The sequence below is a fragment of the Corapipo altera genome, unplaced genomic scaffold (genome assembly GCF_003945725.1).
Source record: "Corapipo altera isolate COAL_440 unplaced genomic scaffold, ASM394572v1 347, whole genome shotgun sequence".
Taxonomy (NCBI): Eukaryota; Metazoa; Chordata; class Aves; order Passeriformes; family Pipridae; genus Corapipo; species Corapipo altera.
This window is the reverse complement of record NW_020885079.1, coordinates 103,894-123,533: the sequence shown is the minus strand read 5'-3', so window position 1 is coordinate 123,533 and position 19,640 is coordinate 103,894. Positions and strand designations below refer to the sequence as shown.

Below are 19,640 nucleotides of genomic sequence, written 5' to 3'. Positions count from 1 at the left end.
CCCTGATCTGTCCTCATTCGCCCAGCCCCACTCACTCCAGACCCCCTCCAATCCCTCCAGATCCCCTCCAGTCCCCAGTCACCTGTCCCTACACACCCCCACCCCCACCCCCCCCCCCCCCCGCATCATGCTTTAACCCCCTCAATCCTCACAGATCCCCCAGCACTCCCGGTTCTGCCCCTGGCTCCTACAGACCCCCCAGTCCTTAGAGCCCCACCTTGCTCCTCTAGACCCACAATCCTCGCAAACCCCAGTGCATCCCTAATATTCCCCCACCAGTCTTTACGGACCCCCCCATGACTCCATATCCCCTATTTCTTATAGACCCCTGTCTCTCTAGACTCCCTCAAAGCCCCTACCAACCCCAGCCCTTATAGCCCCCGTGGTCCTTGCAGCCCTCCCAAACCCTCCAGACTCCTCCAGTAGACACCCTCATCCCTGCTTCTCACAGCCCCCCTTGTTCCTTATAGACACCCCTCCTTCCCCAGACCGTCCTTGAGTCTTTATAGGCACCCCCTCCTTTAGGACCCCCTTGCCCCCCACACCCATGGATCTCCCCATCGCTCCACCCCCCCATCTCCATAGACCCCCCATCCCTCTCCCCTCTGCTCCTTAAGGACCGTCCTCCTCTCCCAGCCCCCATTAGACCAGACCCCTTTGGGCCTTATATAACTCCCCAAATCTGCTCCCCTCTCTGGGTCCTTACAGACTCCAGCCCTCCTGGCCCCTCTGCCCCCTTGGATCCTTAAAGACTTCTGGGCCCCCTCTGCCCCCTTGGATCCTTCCAACCCCCACCGCCCCCCCAGCATCATGACCCCCCCCGGTGGTGGGTGTTGTGGGGAGCTGAAGAGGAGCTGATTTTGGGGGGGGGGGTGCTCATTTGCCCCCAGGGCCAATGGGCGGGTTCAGATCCCCCTACTCTGATCCATGGGCAGGGGTCAGGGGGGAGTAAAACAGGGCGGGGGAGGGTCAAATCTCTTTGTGAGGAGGGGTGCATCCCCCTGTCCCCATATAGGGGAAACATTTTGCAGAGGTGCCTGTGGTCCCTTTGGGGGTGCCGGGGCGGGAACGTGGTGCCATCGGAGGCATTTCCCTCGCTCTGCCCAAAATCCAGCCCGTCCTGGTTGCCATGGCAATACAGTCCTGTTCCCCCCCTCCCATCTCTCAGTGTCACCCGCCAGCCACCGCGCATGTGTGTGTCCCCCCCCCCCCCCCCCCCCCAGGACTGAGGGGACATTGCTCTGGTTGGGGGGAAACTGAGGGGGAAAACCAGGGGTTGGCACCCACCGTGTCCCCTGTCCTGGGGGCCACATGGAGAGGGGACAGGGGGACAGGGATACCAGGCTCTGCTGATCCCCCCTTTTCCTCCGGCGGTGAGAGGCTGTCCACGCCAGCACAGGACCCTCGGTGTACCAGGACATGGGTACATGGGGTGGTGGCAGGGGACAGCCAGGCCCTCCCCCCATTCCTGGGGCACACATGTCCCCCACAGGACCCTTTCCATGGCAGGGCCAGGGTGCTACTGCGCTCAGCTGTGTCCCCAGCCTGGTGTAGGGATCCCTCTGTAGGCCCAGATGCTGCCCTGAGCCCCCTGGGGGAGAGGACCCTGTCAGGCAGGGGACAGGCAGGGAACAGGCAGCGACATGGGAGGGGTAGAGGTGCTGTTGGCACTTGGAGGGGCTGTGGATGCTGCTGCCTGGCGTGGGCATGGCCACGCTGTCCCCCTTCCAGTCTGTGTCCCCATCCCCATCCCTGTCCCCAGGGTATTGGTGTCTGCCAGCTCCCCTTACCCATAGCTGGGTCCTGTGCCCAGTGCCACCACCACCACCATCACCATTGCCGCCACCACCACAGCCACTGCTGCCATCCGGGCCATCCGCTGTCCCCATGGCAACAAGCTGCTAGTGCTGGATCCTTCCCGCGACCCCCTGCATGATGCCACCCCCCCGACCCTCACTGAGCCCCCTTCAGCCTCTCCTCCCCAGCCGCCCCCAGCACCCCCTCAGCACACCCATGGCAGGGGCCCAGCAGTGTCAGCCCCCCCCCCCCCCCCCGTGTCGGGGTTCACCCCCTGGGTGCTGAGTCACGTCGGGTACAGCCCCTGGCCTCGGGTGCTGAGTCACGGGTGGGAGCCACCCCCTGCCCACCCCCCCCAGTGCTTTGGGGGGCACTGAGCCTGTCCGTCCCCAGGGGGGCTTTTTCGGTGGTCCGGCGCTGCGTCAAGCTCTGCACCGGCCATGAGTACGCCGCCAAGATCATCAACACCAAAAAGCTCTCAGCCAGAGGTAGGTCCCCCAGAAACCCTGGGACACCCCAAGACCCTCCCAGCACCTGGGGGTACCCCTGGGGCCACCCCAGCCCAGCCACATGCAATACCTATGGAGACACTCCTGGTACCCAGGATACCCTGATGCCCATGACACCTGTGACAGCCGTGACCCCAGTGGTGCTGGTGGCACCAGGTACCAGTGAGGAGGGGGTGCTCCAGGGAGTGGGGTCTGATCCTGTCCTTCCCCATTATCCCCCGATGCCTCCCCTGGGGCCCCTCAAAGCCTGGGCTGTCCCTGAGGGGTATCCTGGGGGTATGCAGATGTGAGCAGACAGCGTGTGTGTACAGGTATGTGTGTACAGGTGTGTGTGTACAGGTGTGTGTGTACGGGGGGGATGTGCACAGGTGAGCTCTGTGTGTGTGTGTGCACAGGTGTGAACTCTGTGAGTGTGCAGAGGTTACCTCTGTGTGTGTGTGTGTGCACAGGTGTGAACACTCTGTGTGTACACAGGTGTGAACTGTGTGTGTATGTGCACAGGTGTGAGCTCTGTGTGTACACAGGTGCGAGTTCTTTGTGTACAAGTGTGAGCTCTGTGTGTGTGTGTGCACAGATGTGAGCTCTGTGTGTGGGTGCACAGATGTGAGCTGCGTGTGTGCACACAGGTGTGAGCTCTGTGTGTGTGTGTGCGTGCCCAGCTGTGATCTGTGTGTGTGTGTGTGCACAGGTGTGAGCTCTGTGTGTGCCCAGCTGTGATCCGTGTGTGTGCACAGGTGTGAGCTGTGTGTGTGTGCAGGTGTGAGCTGTGTGTGTGTGCAGCGGTGTGAGCTCTATGCACTAAGGTCTGAGCTCTGTGCGCACAGGTGTGTGTGATGTGTATGTATGTGTGCACAGGTGTGTGTGTGATGGTGGGTCTGTGCACACGTGTGAGCAGTGGAGGGTATCTGAGTGTATGTGCACAGATCTGTGTTCACAGCGTGTGTCCATGTACAGGTTTGCGTGTTCATGGAGTGTGTGTACACACGTGTGAGTGCACACCTGTGAGCAGGGGGCCTACGTGTGTGTGTGCAGATGTGTGTGTCCTTGGTGTGCACCCAGGTGTGAGCAGGTAGAGTGTGTCAGTGTGTGTGTGTGTGTGTCGTACGCACAGGGGTGGGCACTGCTGTGTGTTGTACACCTGTGAGCAGGGCAGGTGCCTGTTGGGTGTGATGGGGTGTGCACACAGCTCAGCAGGGATGTGCAGATTGTGCAGATGTGGGATGTGTGACAGTGTGCAGGGGTGTAGGTGTTTGGGGGGGTGCACCTGGGTGAGAGGCAGCGTCCAGTGACACAGGGTGGGTGGGTGGGTGTGCTCTGTGCGTGTCTGTGGCCATGGCTGCATGCACAGGCTGAGCAGTGAGTGCAGGGGGGTGCCCACAATATGTGTGTGTGAACTGTGTGTGAACTGTGTGTGTTCACACACACATGCATGTGCAAGGGGGGATGTGAGCAGGTGCACACACCTGTCCACATATCTGTTCCCTCATGTACAGACACACCCAGAGGTGCAGCTGCACACACAGGTACAGGTGCGTGCTCCTACAGTGGACAGTGCAGTCACACACGTGTACAGTCACACAGAGGCACAGCTGCATAGATGTACAGCTGCACACACAGGTACCTCCACAGCTGCACACGCCAGTACACACCCACAGACCAAGGTACAGTGATGCACATGGATGCAGCCACACACACACACACGTACACCTGTGCACACAGGTACAACCACACAGCTGTACAACTGCACACATGGGTACAGACACACACAGGCACACCCACACATGTGCACAACTGCAGGTGCTACCCCCACCTGGACATGGACACCCCCATACACATGCACACCCACACACCTGCACACCTGTCACACATATACAACCACGCGCCTGCACACCCACACACATGTACAGCCACAGGTGCTTGCCCACATGTGCACTCCCATCCAGAGGTGTGTACCTGTGTTCACACATACACACCCACACAGACGGGAACAGCTGCATAAACATACACACATGCACACCTGTGCACACCAGTGCACACCTGCACACGTGTGTACACGCCCACATACACATGCACACACGTGCAAACCTGCACATACTTGCACACGTGCACACCCAGACACACATGCACACGCCCACAGGTGCACACACACCCCTGGCCCCTGTGCACACCTGCACATGCGCACAGAGCCACATGCCCTCCCATGGGGATGCCTCTGGCTCCTCTCCCTGAGGCTGGGCCGGGGACAGATGCCTGGGGTGGGGCGTGTTGGGGGCAGGGCAGGTGCCCCCCTGACCCCTGCCCCCCCCAGACCACCAGAAGCTGGAGCGCGAGGCGCGCATCTGCCGGCTGCTCAAGCACTCCAACATCGGTGAGTGACCCGGGGACACCTGGGGACACCTGGGGGGTCTCACCACTGGGGTCCTGCCGGGGGCCACCCAGGGACATGCTGGGTGCCACCACGGGGTTGTGCCACTCTGGGAACATGTGGGGTCCTGTGGGTTGCCACCCAGGGACACTCTGGATGACACCCTGGGGACACACGCTGGGTATCCCTCCAGGGATGTGTGGAGTCTCACCCCTGAGGTCCTGCTGGGTGCCACAGTTGGAACACTCTGGGTGTGGGTGTGTGGGCTGTGTGTGACACAGACACGTGTGTGTGCCACTCGTAGCGTCTGGGGGGGGCTGGGGAGGGCTTTGGGAACTGAGCCTGAGCCTGTCCCTGTCCCTGTCTGGTCCCCACAGTGCGGCTCCACGACAGTATCTCTGAGGAGGGTTTCCATTACCTCGTCTTTGACCTGTGAGTGTGGCTAGGGGGTCCCGGGAGTTCGGGGGGTGCTCAGGGAGTCTTGGGGTGGTCCCTGGGGTCCTGGGGTGACACAGTGCCTGGCTGTGTTTCAGGGTGACAGGTGGTGAGCTCTTTGAGGACATTGTGGCGCGGGAGTACTACAGCGAGGCTGATGCCAGGTAAGCCCCTGTGCCCCTCCGAACCCCCGGACACCCCTACACCCCTCCAGTGCCCCCCACCCCGGGAGGCTGCAGGGATGGGGCAGCTCCAGCAAGGCAGGCAGGGGGCACCCAGTGGGTGGGGGCATGCCCCCACCCACCTTCCCATTATTTTAATCCCTCCACCAGCTCTGTCCTGCTGCTGGGTGGGGCTCCCCTATGTCCCACTCGCCACCCCATGCTCTCCCCTCTGCCGCTGAGGCCTGGCACTGTCATGACCTGTGCGGGGGGGGACTGATGGCGGGTGGGGGGCCCCCAGGGCCCCCTGATGCCGTCCCCAGCCCCCAGTGCCCTGTGTGCTGCCGTGTGCCTCTCCCCGTGGTCTCCGGGCTTTCACAACATTGTTTCTCCCCCTCTCTCGTTCCCCCCATCTCCGACCCCCACCCCCGTCCCACCTTGTACCCCCACCTCCTCCATCCATCCCCTCATCCCTCTGTCCCTCCTGTCTCCCATCACATGTCGCTCGGTGTCTGTGCGTGTCCGTGTGTCCATCCGTGTGTCCATTCATCCTTCCCACCGCTGCCCTCTGCTCACTGCTCCCCCACGGCACCCCTCGCCCTCTGTTTTGCCTCCTACAACTCCCCTGCCTCCCAAACTGCCTCTGTTTCCTCCCATCCCCCTCTCCTGCCCCCCTCTCCCACCCCTTTACCCCCAATTTGCTCCCACCCCCTGACTTTCCTTCTTGACTCCCACCCCCTTTACCTCATGTTGCCCCTTCTCCCAACCCTTACCCCTCCATCCTGCACCCCCTAATTCCTTCACCCCATCCTGCCCTCTCTTTATCCTTATCCTGCCACCCCCCTTCCACACCTTTATCCACAACCTGCCTCCCGCCCCCTGCCTCTCCCTCCTGCCTCCCTCATCCCAACCCCCATCCTGTCCTCCCCACCCTCTGCCTCTCCATCCTGCCGCCCCATCCCGATCCCCCATGGCCCCATCCTGCCCACCTCCCACCCCCTTTGCCCCATCCTACCCCCCATCCTGACCCCTCTCCCCCCCCCCACCCCCCCTCCCCCCCCCCCCCCCCCCCGCCCCTGCCCCCGCCCCCCGTTCTGTTTTGCAGTCACTGTGTCCATGAGCTCTTTGCCCGCGTTCCTCCCACCCATCACTTTGCCCCTGAGCAGAGGGAGCCGCAGGTCAGTATCTGGGGGGGGGGCCGGGGGAGCCGTGCCCCCTGCGCTGCCCCCGCCCGCCGCAGCCCCCGCTTCCCAGCCCCCTGCTCCGCTTGCAAGGACCCAGCTGTGGGGCTCTCTCTTCTCCCCAGCCGCCCTCTTTTTGCCCCCCCCCCTTACAGGGAGATTGCCCCCCCAATGCCCCTCCTCCCCCAGCTGGGTGGGAACCCTCCCCTTCACCCCCATTTCAGGCTCTCATTCCCTGCTCCTTCCCTCTTTCTTTCTTGTCTCGTCTCCATCTGCCCCCCCTGCCCTGTACCCCCTGTCCCCCCACCCCGTGAGTCCTGTCTGGGGGACCCCGGCATCTGGGTGGCAGCAGGGATGGGGAGGCCCCCGTGGGGGGCAGGGGTGGGACACAAAAGCACCACTGGGGTGATCCCCAGTGGCTCCATGCTAAGATAGGAGCTCACCTGGTGGGCACTGAGAGGTGACCCCTGGGCAGTGACTTCCCCTCAGGAATGAACCCCCAGCCACTGATGACCCCCAGGCAGTGACCCCCCCAGGCAGTGGTGCCCCCAGGAGGGATCCTTCAAGGGTGACAACTCTGGAGTGACCCCCCAAGCAGTAACCCCCTCCAGGGGTGACCGCCAAGGAATGACCCCCAAGCAGTGACCCACCTCAGGTGTGATCCCTGCTCAACGACCCCCTGAAGTGAAACCTCTCCTGGTGACTCCTCCAGGCAGTGATCCCCAAGGAGTGACCCTCCCCCCAGGAGTGAGCCCCTGGCAGGGGTACAGAGGGTGCATTCCGCACCCCCCAATCTAAGGTTACCACTTGTTTCTGTCAGCTCCCTCTGAGGTTCAGGGGGGCCCCAGCAGTGGGGCAGGGGGCCAGTTTGGGGCTGCAGGTCCCAGACAGAGAGTGTGGGAGATGAGGGAGCAGCATACTTCTGACCCCCCCCCCGTTTGCATGCAGCCACTGCATCCAGCAGATCCTGGAGGCCGTCCTGCACTGTCACCAGATGGGGGTGGTCCACAGGGACCTCAAGGTGAGTGTGTCCCCCCAGATCCCCATCTGTCCCTCTGCCCCTCTCCCCCAGCCCAGCTCTCAGGGTCCCCACAGCATGGGGTGCGCCCTGGCTCAGTGGGTCCTGGGGGTCACTGAGATCTCGCTGGGGTTGGGGGATCCCCTCTGCTCTGAGCACCCCCAGCTGCCATCTTCCTTTTCTGGGGGTGCACGTGACCCCCTCAGTCATGGCACGGTCCTGTGCTGCTGGGGGGGCTCACTGTGAGCCCCCTGCTTGCTATGGCCTTGTTGGGGGGCGTGAGCTGGCTGGGGGTGGGGGTGAGGTCAAAACAGGACACGGTATGGTGGGTGGGATGGTGGGTGGGATATTGGGGGGGGGGATACCAGAGGATGGTGGGATATGGGGGGATGGAGGGATATGGGGGATGGTGGGTGGGATACAGGGGGATAATGAGATGAGGCGAGTGGGACATGGGGTGACCCTGAGCTGGCCATGGGGCTGTGCTCCCCGGCACCCTGGGCCAGTGGTAGAGGGTGCAGGCACACGGCACACAGCCGGCCAACAGGCAGGACATGTTCAATGGCAGCTGCAAAGCCCTTCTGCTTCCCCCATCCCTCCTCTCCCTCCCCACCCCCCGTGCCTGTACCCTGTGCTGCCCATGCCTGGTGCTCTCTGTGCCTGGTGCCCACACAGCCAGAGAACCTGCTCCTGGCCAGCAAGTGCAAAGGGGCGGCGGTGAAGCTGGCGGACTTTGGCCTTGCCATTGAGGTGCAGGGGGATCAGCAGGCCTGGTTTGGTGAGTGCCGCTGCCCCCTGTCCCCCCCACAGCCCTGGCCCATGCCCAACGTGTCCTGCTCACCGTGTCCCTGCTCTGTGCCCGCCGTGTCCCTTCCGTGGCCACCATGTCTCTGCCCACGCCTGCCCTGTCCCTGTCCCATATCCACTGAGTCCCTGCCCTGTTCCCACTGTGTTCTCTCATGCCCACAAAACACAGCGCTGTAACAGCTACTGAGAAGAAATTAACGCTACCATAGCTGAAACCAGGACACCACCACAGCCCCGTCCCATACCCACCACGTCCGTGCCCTGTGCCCACAGCATCCTGCCCTGTGCCCACCACATCCTCCCATGCCCAGCACATCCCTGCCCCGTGCCCATGTCCCAGTCCTGTGCCCCCGTGTCCTGCCCTGTGCCCCCTCCCTGTCCCCGCCTGCCGTGGCTCACTCGTCTCTGTCCCCATCCCAGGATTCGCGGGCACGCCCGGTTACCTGTCCCCTGAGGTTCTGCGCAAAGAGGCCTATGGCAAACCTGTGGACATCTGGGCATGCGGTAAGAGCCCATCCCTGCCCCAATCCCTTCCCAGTCCCTGCCCAATCCCATCCTAATCCCGGCCCCGTCCCTGCCTAATCTCTGACTGATCTCATTGTGATTCCACCCCACTCCCATTCTGGCCCCTTCCTGGCTCCATCCCAGTCTCATCCCATTCCCATCCCCGTCTCACCCTGGTCCAATCCCAGTTCCTGTCTCATCTCTGTCCCAGTCCCATCCTGGTCCCATCCCTGTTCCCATCCCATGGCCATCCTGTGCCATGTGCCCCGGCCGTGCCGCACTCTCCTGGCAGGTGCCATCCCGGCAGCACAGGGACAGGCCACACTGGGATCACTGCTGTGTCGAGGGGACACCACATGGACGGAGGGAGCCAGGGGGTGGCTGGGGGTCCCTGCACACCCCTAACCCTGCTCTCCCTGGCCCAGGGGTCATCCTGTACATCCTCCTGGTGGGCTACCCGCCGTTCTGGGATGAGGACCAGCACAAACTCTACCAACAGATCAAGGCCGGGGCCTATGACGTAAGTTCCCAGTACCAGGACCCCCCGTGCTGTGATGGCCAACCCGTTAACTCCAGAACCTACTGAGGGATGCTACAGCTAATCCCAGTGGGCAGAAGCTGGGGGGTATGGCTTTGGGCCACACCTTCAGCAGCTGGTTGGGGACGTGTGGACACGGAGGGACACGGCTGCCATGGGGCTGCCCCTCCAGAGCTGTCAGCCTTCTGTGTCCCTGTTTCCCCCCAGTTCCCTTCGCCCGAATGGGACACGGTCACTCCTGAAGCAAAAAACCTCATCAACCAGATGCTGACCATCAACCCCGCCAAGCGTATCACAGCTCACGAGGCCCTCAAGCACCCGTGGGTCTGCGTAAGTGCCATGTGTCCCCCACTTGTGCGTGTCCCTCTGGCCCAGTGGCCAGTAGCACCTGGCGCTGACCATGCTGTCTCCCACAGCAACGCTCCACCGTGGCCTCCATGATGCACAGGCAGGAAACAGTGGAGTGCCTGAAAAAGTTCAACGCCCGGAGGAAGCTCAAGGTGAGGGGGTAAAGCATGGGCTGGAGATGGTGCTTGTCCCCCTGGCACCACCCTGTGTTTCCATGGGGCTCTCCTGCGGGACCCTGCCCAGCGTGCTGTGGGACCCTGCCCTGTCCACTGTGGGACCCTGCTTTGTCCGCTGTGGGACCCTGCCCAGCCTGCTGTGGGACAGGCCCTATGTCCTGGCCATGCCCAGTGCATGCTTCCATCCTGGCACACACCAGGGCCATCTGGTGTGTTCCTATGGGGTATGGTCCCATTCCAGTGGTTCCCACCCTGGCCATGCCCACTGCTCTGCCATGCCAACCCCCCCACATCCCAGTGACACCCAGTGTGGCACGGTCTCATCCTGCCCCTGCACAGTACGTGTCCCCATGCCATGGTTCTAGCCTACCCCCCCTCATGCTGCCCCCCTATCCTGCACCCTCCATCCCACTGCCCAGTCCCATGGCTCCATCCTGCCCCCTCATCCTGCAGCCCCCTCTCACACTTCTCAGTCCCGTGGGCCCCACCCTGCACCGCCCATCCCTTCCCCCTTCATCCTGGACCCCATATCCCATCACCCCACTTCCCTCCCCATTCCACTCCTCCTGTCCCATCCCCTGCTCCCAGGACCCCTCCTGCCCTTTTTCACCCCCATGCCCCCTCCCCTCACTGTGCCCTTCCCCGCAGGGTGCCATCCTCACCACTATGTTGGCCACCAGGAACTTCTCAGGTAAGGGGGGGGGACGCCTGCTGGCCGGGGGGGCCAGGGGCCACAGCACCCCTGCCCATAGCTCCCCCCTGGGCTGGTGCCCCCCTCTCTCTGTCGCTGTCTTTCTCTCTTTCTCCCCTCCCCCCCCTTAACCCCCCCATTTTTTCCCCATCGGCAAGGACGGGGCATGTGGTAGCCAAGGTGGGGGCAGGACCCGGCCCCCCCTGCCCCACACACACAGCAGCAGGTAGTGCCCGGTCCCCGTGTGTCCCCCCCCACTCCGGTGGCTGGTGGGGGGCGACACGGGGAGGGGGACGGAGCATCCCCAGCCACCCCAGGCCTGAGCCCAGGGTGATGGGCACCCTAAGAGTTCTCCTTGGGGGGGTGGAAGTTGGGGGTCCCAGCTGCAGCCCCCCCAGCCCCCTAACAGGAGCTCTGCTCCCTCTCTCTCTCTCTCGTGGCCCGCAGTGGGCAGACAGACCACCGCTCCTCCGACCATGTCGGCGGCCGCCGCCGGGGCCCCCCTGGGGCTGGTGGAACAAGGTAGACGCGTCCGCAAAGGGCCCCCCCCGGCCCCGCTTGGTCTCTGTGTGTCCCCGGATCCTTCATCCCCACGTCTCCCTCTTCTCCCAACCATCCTCTTGCCCGCCTCCCCCTCCCCAACAGGTTTCGGGTGCCCTCCTCGGAAATCGGAGCGCATGCATGGCCCCCCTGCACTGCCCCCTCCTCACCCTCCAGCCTCTCCCCCTCTCCACCCAGAAATGCCACTGTCCCCCCTGCTGACGCCCTGGGGAGGTCTCTGCCCCACCCCCCATCCCATGGAGGGGGCTACTGGGTGCTTGTGCCCTGGCCAGTGGTACCTGAAGGGGCACATACAGTGGTGGCATCCCCAGGGTCCCTACCTGGGCCAGCAATGGGGAGTTGGGGGCAGGGGGATAATTCTAGGGTGTCCCCCCCCGCCATTGCTCCCACCCCATGGCACTGCTCCCTCTATGCACACAGTGGGGGCACACCAGTGAATGGAGGGGGCCAAACTGGCTGCATGTCCTGTGTCCCCCTGTGTCCCCACCCTGCATGTCCCTCCCTTGCATGTGCCAACCCCCCCCCACACGTGACTCCCCCCGCATGTGACTCCCCCCGCATGTGGCCACCCCCCACCCCAGCTTCCGAGAGCTGCAGCCAGTGTTTGTGACACCTGTGAAACACTCGGCGGGTCTTAAACCACACCCCCCTAAAGGGCTACCACTGCCCCTCTGCCAGGGGTCCCCCCTGGCCCCCCCAGTTTGACTCTGGTTTAAAACCCCACCTCTCAGTGCCCGCCTGCTTTCAGAGGAGGGACCAGGACCCTTGGGGACACCCTGCCAGGGACCCCTGGGGGGACATAGGTCCATGGGGGGGAGGGGTGGGGTGTCCCCTCCTCCCCTCATATGCCCCCCCCTGGGTTCTGATTGGTGCCACCCCGCCGTCACTGGACTTGTCACCACACAGCCCTGCTCTAACCTGTGAGACAACTGGGGGGTTCTCCAAGCTTGGAGGAGCTACGAGGATGCTTAAGGTGACACAGCCCACCCCCTCATAGCCACTTTTGGCCCCCATGTCCCCAGCCCCCCCCCACCCGACCAGTGGCCAGAGATTGTGATAGCAGTGACAGATGCTCATCCCTGCGCCCATCCTTGTCCCCCTCCAGGGAGACACGGGGGGGCACAGGTGACTGTGTCCCCGCCCCATACCCCATACTCAACTCATCTTTTTTTTTATGTTCTTTTTTTATGTTTTTCCCCTTTTCCTCCTTTTCCCCCATTTCTCTCTTGCCTCCCTCCCCCTCCTCTCTCTCGCTTTCCTCTCTGCATTTCTCCAAGGTAAGCCAGTCCTGCGCCCCCCACGTGGGGGCCACCAGGATGGGGACCCTCCCCAAGTTGGGGACACCCCCTTTCTCCAGTCTAGGGACCCACCAAGTTTGGGGACCCCCCCCCCCAGAAGGGGGACATCACACCTGGATGGGGATCCCCAGAGGCTGAGGACACCCCTCCCATGATGGGGACACCCTCCCCCCCCGGTTGGGGACCCCTCTCGAGTTTGGGAACCTTCTCTTAGGATGGGAACACCCACCAGGATAGGGAAAAACCCTGAAGGTAGGGGACACCCCTCTCTGAATGGGGACACTCCCTTCCCCCAGGATGGGGACCTCCCTGAGGTTGGGGACCCCTCCAGGTCCGAGGGACCCTAATGGGGACACCCCTCCCAGCGTGGGGACTCTCCCCAGTATGGGAACACCCCCAGGATGGGGACACACCCCTCCTAGCGTGTCCCCCCTCCCCAACGTGGGGATGGCGAGTGCTGCCAGCACCCAGGGTGGGATCAGGTTGGATGGCCGGAAGGGTCTGGATTTGGGGGAACATACAGTGTCCCTTGTCCTGGGGGGCAGCACTAACACTCTCTCCCTCCGCAGCAGCTAAGAGCTTACTGAACAAGAAGGCGGATGGCGTGAAGGTGAGGGGCCAGCAGGGGGACCGGGGTGGGCTGCTCCCCCCGTGCCACTGAGCCACCTGTGTTTCTCCCCTCTAGCCCCAGACCAACAGCACCAAAGGCAGCGCCGGTGTCACCAGCCCGAAGGGGACCCTCCCACCTGCTGCCTTGGTAGGTGCCCCCCACCCTGCACCCCCCCAGACTCCCCATCCCACTGGATCCATCCCACCAGCCCATCCCATCCATTGCCATGCGCGCCCCCTGACCAGCTGTTCCCGGGGGTGCTGGGGAGGGGGTGTCCCGAGGACGGAGAGGGGTGTGCAGGACATGGGCATGGGGTGACCCCACTGCACAGACGAGGTGGGTGAAGGGTGTGGGCACATGGACAGCCCCGTGTCCTCCCCAGCAGACAGTGACATGGGTGCAGGACACGGTCACATGGGTGCCCCACCATGGGCACAAGGTAGGTACTGGAAACAGGTGCAGAGACACTCCTGCCATGGGGACAGCAAGGTGGGTTCAGGGCACAGCCATGTGGATACTCCACCGTGGGGACAAGGTGGGTGCAGGGTACAGGCACAGAATGCCCTATAATGGGGACAACTCCATGCAGGACATGAGCACGAGGATCCCAGTGACACAATGACAAGGTGGGCAAAGGGTATGACCGTGGGTGCTCCACTGTGCAGGTGGCAAGGTGGGTGCAGGGTGCACAGGGACAGGGGTGCTGACCATGAGCCTACAGGTGAGGTAAGTGCAGGATGTGGGCATAGGGCTGCCCGGCTTTCACAGGGACTGCAGGACAGAGGGAAAGGGGGGCACATCTGGAACAGCAGGTGCAAGATGCAGGCGTGCTCTGGTGATGCCAACAGCAAGGTGGGTGCAGGATGTGGGCACAGGGGTGCCCATCATGACCTGGGTGGCACAGGGGGTGCAGCATAAGGGCGGAGGGACGGTACCATGAAGGCAGGATACATGCAGGGCAATGCCCAGCTGGCACAGAGTGCTGGACACCAGTGAAGGGATGCCCAGCTGGTCAGTGAGTGTGAGATATGGAGAAAGGGATGCGCACCCCCCACAGTGAGGGTGGGTTGCAGGCAGGGGGATGCTAGGGATGATGGATGTTTGGGATGCTGGCTGCGGGATGGTCAGGATGAAAGCTGAGGAATGCTTGGGATGCATGCGGTGGTATGGTTGGGATGCAGGCACAGGGATGGTCTGGATGCAAGCTGAGAAATACTCAGGGATGCAGGCAGCAGGATAGTTGGGACACAGGCACAGGGATGGTCTGGATGCAGGCTGAGGGATGCTCATGGATGCAGACAGGATGGTTGGGATGCAGACACGAGGGTGTTCAGGATGTGGGCAGTGATGCATGGTGAGTGCAACCCCTGGGCACTGGGATGCAGGACATGGGCGCTGCCCCCCAACCCAGCCCGTCCCCTCAGCCTCTCACTGCGTCTTTCCCCACTGCTCTGCCCCCCCTTCTCCCCTTTTCTCCCCCCTCCACGTCTGTGAATTAAACCATTTGGCTTTGCTGGACTAATGACTCTCTGCTTCTCTTCCCCCTTCTGCCCTTCCCAAATCCGGTCTGGGTCTCTCCTCGCCCCTGTCCACGTGCTGCTCGCTTCGTCATCCCCCCTCGTTGTTCCCCCTCCGGGCTCTCGCTTCCCCCCCGCCTCTGTCTCTCCCCCTTCTCCTGTAGGAGCCTCAAACTACTGTAATTCATAACCCTGCAGACGGCATCAAGGTATTGCTGCCCCCCGCCATCCCCGGGGCTGGGGGTCCCCGCTTTCCGCCTCCATCCTCCCCCCAGCATCAGCCATGGCGTGGGGCGGGGGGTGACGTGGATGAGGAATGCACACAGGGCGCGGTGACAGCGGGGTCCCCCCACGGTGTCTGGCATCGTTGGGGTCCTGCCAAGCCCCAGCTGGGCTCGTCCCCCCTCCCTGTCCTCCCAAGGCCAGATCTGACCCCCCTGTTTGTGTCTCCCCCCCACCGCCGCCGTCCCGTGGGCAGGAGTCATCCGACAGCACCAACACCACCATCGAGGATGAGGACACCAAAGGTGACAGGCGCTGGGGGCGGTGGGGATGCACTGGGACGCACTGGGAGGGAGCCGGGATGCACTGGGGTGCTAGGATGCATTGGGTTGCACTGGAATGGCACTGGGATGCACTGGGAGTGTCTTGGAATGCCCTGGGGTGGTGATAGGATGGCACCAGTATGTATTGGGGTGCACTGGAATGGTACCGGGAGGAACTGGGGTGGCACAATGATGCCCTGGGATGGCACTGGGATGCACTCAAACAGTTCTGGAATGCACTGGCTTAGCACTAGGATGCATTGGAGTGCACTGGAAGTGTGCTGGAATGCACTGGGATGGAGCTGGGATGCACTTGGATGGCACTAGGATGCATTGGGGTGCACTGGAATGGAACTGGGTGCATTTGGTTCACTGGGATACATTGGGATGGAGCTGGGTTGGCAAAGGATGCATTGGGGTGCACTGGAATGATGCTGAGACACTGCGACCATGCTTGGATGCACTGGGATAGCACTGGAATGCACTGGGATGGCACCAGGATGCATTGGAGTGGCACTAGGATGCACTGGGAGTGTGCTGGATGGAATGCATTGGAATAGAGCTGGGATGCACTGGATTGGCACTAAGTTGCACTGAGATGAACTGGGATGGAACTGGCATTGCACCAAGATGCCGTTGGTGCACTGAGGTTGCACTGTGATGCACTGGGACAACACTGGAATGCACTGGGAGGGATCTGGGATGGCACCAGGATGCATTGGGATGGCACTGGGATGGCGCTAGGTTGCACTGGAATGGCACAGGGATGGCAAAAGAACTCATTGGGTTGCACTGCGACATCACTGGGATGCACTGGGAGACAGTTGGAATGCACTGGGATGGATTTGGGGTGCACTAGGATGGATGCACTAGGGGATGCACCCAGGATGCATTGAGATGCACTGAGATGGCACCAGAATGCACTGGGATGGACCTGAGATGCCTCCAGGGTGCATTGGGACATCACTGGGATGCACTGGGAGCATGCTGGGATGCACTGGGATGGTACTAGGTTGCATTGGGGTGCAATGAGATGGCACTGGGATGGATTGGGATGCACTACAAGCACATGGGGCCAGACTGGGACAACACTGGAATGCTCTGGAATGGGGCTAGGATGGCACTGAGGTGCATTAAGTTGCACTGAGATGGACTGGTGTGGTATTGGGATGCACTAGAGTGTACTGGAAAGGCACTGGGATTCATTGAGAAGGCATGGGGATGGACAGACATGCACTGGGGTGGCATTGGGGTGCATTGGCATACACTGGTGTGGCACTGACATGCACTGAGGTGGCAGTGGGATGCACTGGGATGATGCTGGGACATGCTAGGATGGCACCAAGAGGTGCTCTGGATAGAACTGGGATGTACTGGGATGTATTGGGATGCACTAGAATAGCACTTAGACACGTACTGTGACACTGAGATGTAGTGGGATGTCACTGGGATAAACTGGAGTGTACTGAGTGTACTGATATGCTCTGGAGTAGTACTGGGACATACTGTGATGGAAATGGGCTGTGTTGGAATGCACTGGAGTGGCACTGGGATGCACTAGGATGAAACTGGGATGACTGGTGGCATCAGGATGAAATGAGGCATTGGGATGTAGTGGAGCAAGGCTACACTGGAATGATACTGGAACATACTGGGGTTGCACTGGGACACACTGGAATTCAACAGCATGATGCTGGGATGCACTGGGATGGAACTGGGCTGAACTGGAATATGCTGGAAGGGCACTGGGACACAGTAGGTTGGCACTGGTTTGCATTGAAATGTGCTGGGATGGCCCTGAGATGTACTGGTATAAAGTGAGGTGTATTGGGATGCCCTGGAATAGTACTGAGATGTAGTGGAATGGCACTGGAATGCGGTAGGATTGCACCATGATGAAACTGGGATGTATTAGGAGGCACTGGGAGGCAATAGGATGGCACTGGGATGCACTGTGATGTATCAGAGGGCACTGGAGTAGCTCTGGGATGCACTGGCATACTCTGGGATGCAATAGGATTAGGGTGCAATAGGACTAGGATGTGTTGGGATGCACTTGCATGGAACTGAGATAGTACTGGGATGCACTGGAATGGCACTGAGATAGTGGGATAGCACTGGGAGACACTGGTATGGAACTGGCTGTATTGGGTTGTGCTAGAATGGCACTGGGATGTACTGGGACTTGCAGGGATAACAGTGGCGTGCACTAGGAACTACTGCAAAGTGCTGAGTGGGCACCGGGATGCTTGAGCATGCTGGGAGGGTACTGGGACATGCGGGGGTTGCACTGGTGTAGCGCTGAGACATGCTGAGAGGATCATGCAGATACTCGTGGCAGAGCTATGGGGGCCTTGGGAGCACAGTGGTCCCTGTCTGTCCCCAAGGTCCTTCTGTCCCCAAGGGCTGTCTGTCTCTCCTCATGGTCCCTGTGTCTGTCCCCATGGTCTGTCCCCATGGTCTGTCTGTCTGTCTCCAAGGTTTGTCTGCCCCCAAGGTCTGTCTGTCCCTGTGTCTGTCCCCATGCCTCCCCTCTATGTCCCACGTCCATCCCAACATCCCGTCCACCGCCCCCCACGGTGTCCCCACGGGGTGGGGGCAGTGGCAGTGACAGTGACGTGCCCCCAGCCCGCAAGCAGGAGATCATCAAGATCACGGAGCAGCTCATCGAGGCGGTCAACAACGGGGACTTCGAGGCCTACGCGTGAGTGGGGCAGGTCTGGTGGGGACGGGACAGGGGGGCCGGGGCCTGGTGGGGTGGGACCTGGTGGGGCGGTGCTGGGCCGCTCTCATCTGCTCCCTGCAGGAAGATCTGCGACCCGGGGCTCACGTCCTTTGAGCCCGAGGCGCTGGGCAACCTGGTGGAAGGGATGGACTTCCACCGCTTCTACTTTGAAAACTGTGAGTGGTTGACCCGCCAGTGGCACCTGCCCTGCCTGTGCTACCTGCACCACCTGCCCTGCCTGTGCCCTGCCCGTGCCCTGCCCATCCTCCCTGCACTGCCCACCCTCTCTGTATCCAGCCCATCCCTATTCATGCTGTGTCCCTGCCTCTCTACTTCACTGGCCCTTGCCTGTTTCCTGTCTCTTGCCCACTGCCTGCCCACCCTGGTCACCTCTCTTGCCTGTCCCTAGCCATACCCTGCTGGGCCATCCATCCGCCTGCACTGCCACCATCCCCGCCCATTCCCCCGCCAGTTCCTCACCCGTTGTTCGCTGCCCCCATCTGTGGACACCCCCCTGCCCGAGCCCTGCCCTGCTGACCTTGGCCCCCCTGCAGTGCTCTCCAAGAACAACAAGCCGATCCACACGACCATCCTGAACCCGCACGTGCACGTCATTGGGGAGGACGCGGCCTGCATCGCCTACATCCGCCTCACCCAGTACATCGACGCGCAGGGCCGGCCCCGCACCAGCCAGTCCGAGGAGACCCGCGTCTGGCACCGCCGCGATGGCAAGTGGCAGAACGTCCACTTCCACGGCTCGGGGGCCCCTGTCGCCCCGCTGCAGTGAAGGTGAGGGCAGGATCGGGGTTTGGGGCTGTGGGGAGCCCCGGTTGTGGCTCACCGGGGTGTCCCCACAGAGCTCGCCATGGCTGTCCTGGTTCCAGCCCGACGGAGACGGCAATGGGAGCCGAGGCGGCAGCCGGAGCTGCGGCCCCCCGAAGCACGCGTCCGCATGCCTGTCCCCCTCCCGCCCTGGCCCCTGCTCCTCCCCCTCCAGTGCCTGTGTTTGCAGAAAACAAAAAGACAAAAAAAAAGCCGAAAACGAGGAAGACAACGAAAAAAAAAGGGGGAAAAACCCACCCCAATCCCAACCCCACCCACACCCCCAAACCCAACCCAGCCGCTCGGCCACAGGCGGGGCGCTGGGGGGCTCAGCCCCCCCTCTCTGCCCGTCTCTCCTGGGGGGGCAGGGGGGGTCCCGGCCCCCCTCCCGGCTGTGCTCGTGGCGTGTCGCTGTCGCTGGTGGTGGATGTTGTTTTTGGGCTCCGCTTTGCTCTGTCCTGCCCCGGCCCCTGTACATAGAGAGAGCTCTTTATTTTTGAATTCCCGTGGGGGTCCCCAGCTACGGGGGCTGCCAGGGGGTGAGTGAGGTGAGGGGGACACACACAGACTCTCCCTGCCCCCCCCAGTCCAGCCCTGCCCCTGGGGGCCCGAGGCTGATCCTGGGCACTGCTGCGCAGGGAACACGTGGGTGGTTGTGGGAGGGTCCCTCGGTCACACCCCCATCCCCAGTCCCCATCCCGCTGGTTGCCCTCCCCCAGCACCCCGTATCCCGGGTGCCAGCTCCAGGTGCTGGCAGGTTTTGGCAGGGGGATGTGGGTGCCATGTCAGGGGGCTGGGGGCAGCTAGGGGGTGTTGGGGTTCAGGGCGGGGGGCTCGGGACGATCCAGCCAGCACTGACGCGGCATCGGAAGCACTTTAGACTAAGAGAACGGGTCTCTTAAGGGGGCACAGGCTGCTCCGCCGGGGCCCCCCCAGCACAGGGGCACCGGCAGCACATCGCACACACCCCCCACACACGCCCAGCCAGCACTCTGGGGGCACCCTGTCACCCCAACCCCCATCCCTGGGGAT

At 62.3% G+C, this 19,640-nt stretch overlaps 1 protein-coding gene across 2 annotated transcripts; it reads left to right on the top strand.

The window, feature by feature from the left end:
* Positions 1–2,196: 2,196 nt before the first annotated feature.
* Positions 2,197–19,544, top strand: CAMK2B (calcium/calmodulin dependent protein kinase II beta). Of its 2 annotated transcripts, XM_027669398.1 has the most exons (20): positions 2,197–2,285; positions 4,615–4,674; positions 5,049–5,103; positions 5,205–5,270; positions 7,397–7,469; positions 8,142–8,244; positions 8,694–8,777; positions 9,203–9,297; positions 9,523–9,645; positions 9,732–9,815; positions 10,488–10,530; positions 10,978–11,052; positions 12,959–12,999; positions 13,075–13,146; positions 14,681–14,725; positions 14,995–15,043; positions 17,690–17,765; positions 17,868–17,962; positions 18,341–18,575; positions 18,671–19,544. In XM_027669398.1, exons 5-19 carry the CDS (start codon positions 7,443–7,445, stop codon positions 18,571–18,573), a joined length of 1,245 nt encoding a protein of 414 aa, XP_027525199.1. In that variant the 5' UTR covers positions 2,197–2,285; positions 4,615–4,674; positions 5,049–5,103; positions 5,205–5,270; positions 7,397–7,442; the 3' UTR covers positions 18,574–18,575; positions 18,671–19,544. The 2 variants fall into 2 exon arrangements, with proteins under 2 accessions (XP_027525199.1, XP_027525201.1); XM_027669400.1 differs by lacking the exon at positions 14,681–14,725 and having other exon boundaries at positions 18,644–19,544.
* The last annotated feature ends 96 nt before the right edge of the window (positions 19,545–19,640 follow it).

Bases quoted from the DNA above. Each gene is read 5' to 3' on its own strand.
- CAMK2B (XM_027669398.1), top strand. From the start codon at position 7,443: ATGGGGGTGGTCCACAGGGACCTCAAG. The intron at 9,646-9,731 runs GTAAGTGCCATG...TGTCTCCCACAG, and splicing joins TCAAGCACCCGTGGGTCTGC to CAACGCTCCACCGTGGCCTC. The intron at 14,726-14,994 runs GTATTGCTGCCC...TCCCGTGGGCAG, and splicing joins ACCCTGCAGACGGCATCAAG to GAGTCATCCGACAGCACCAA.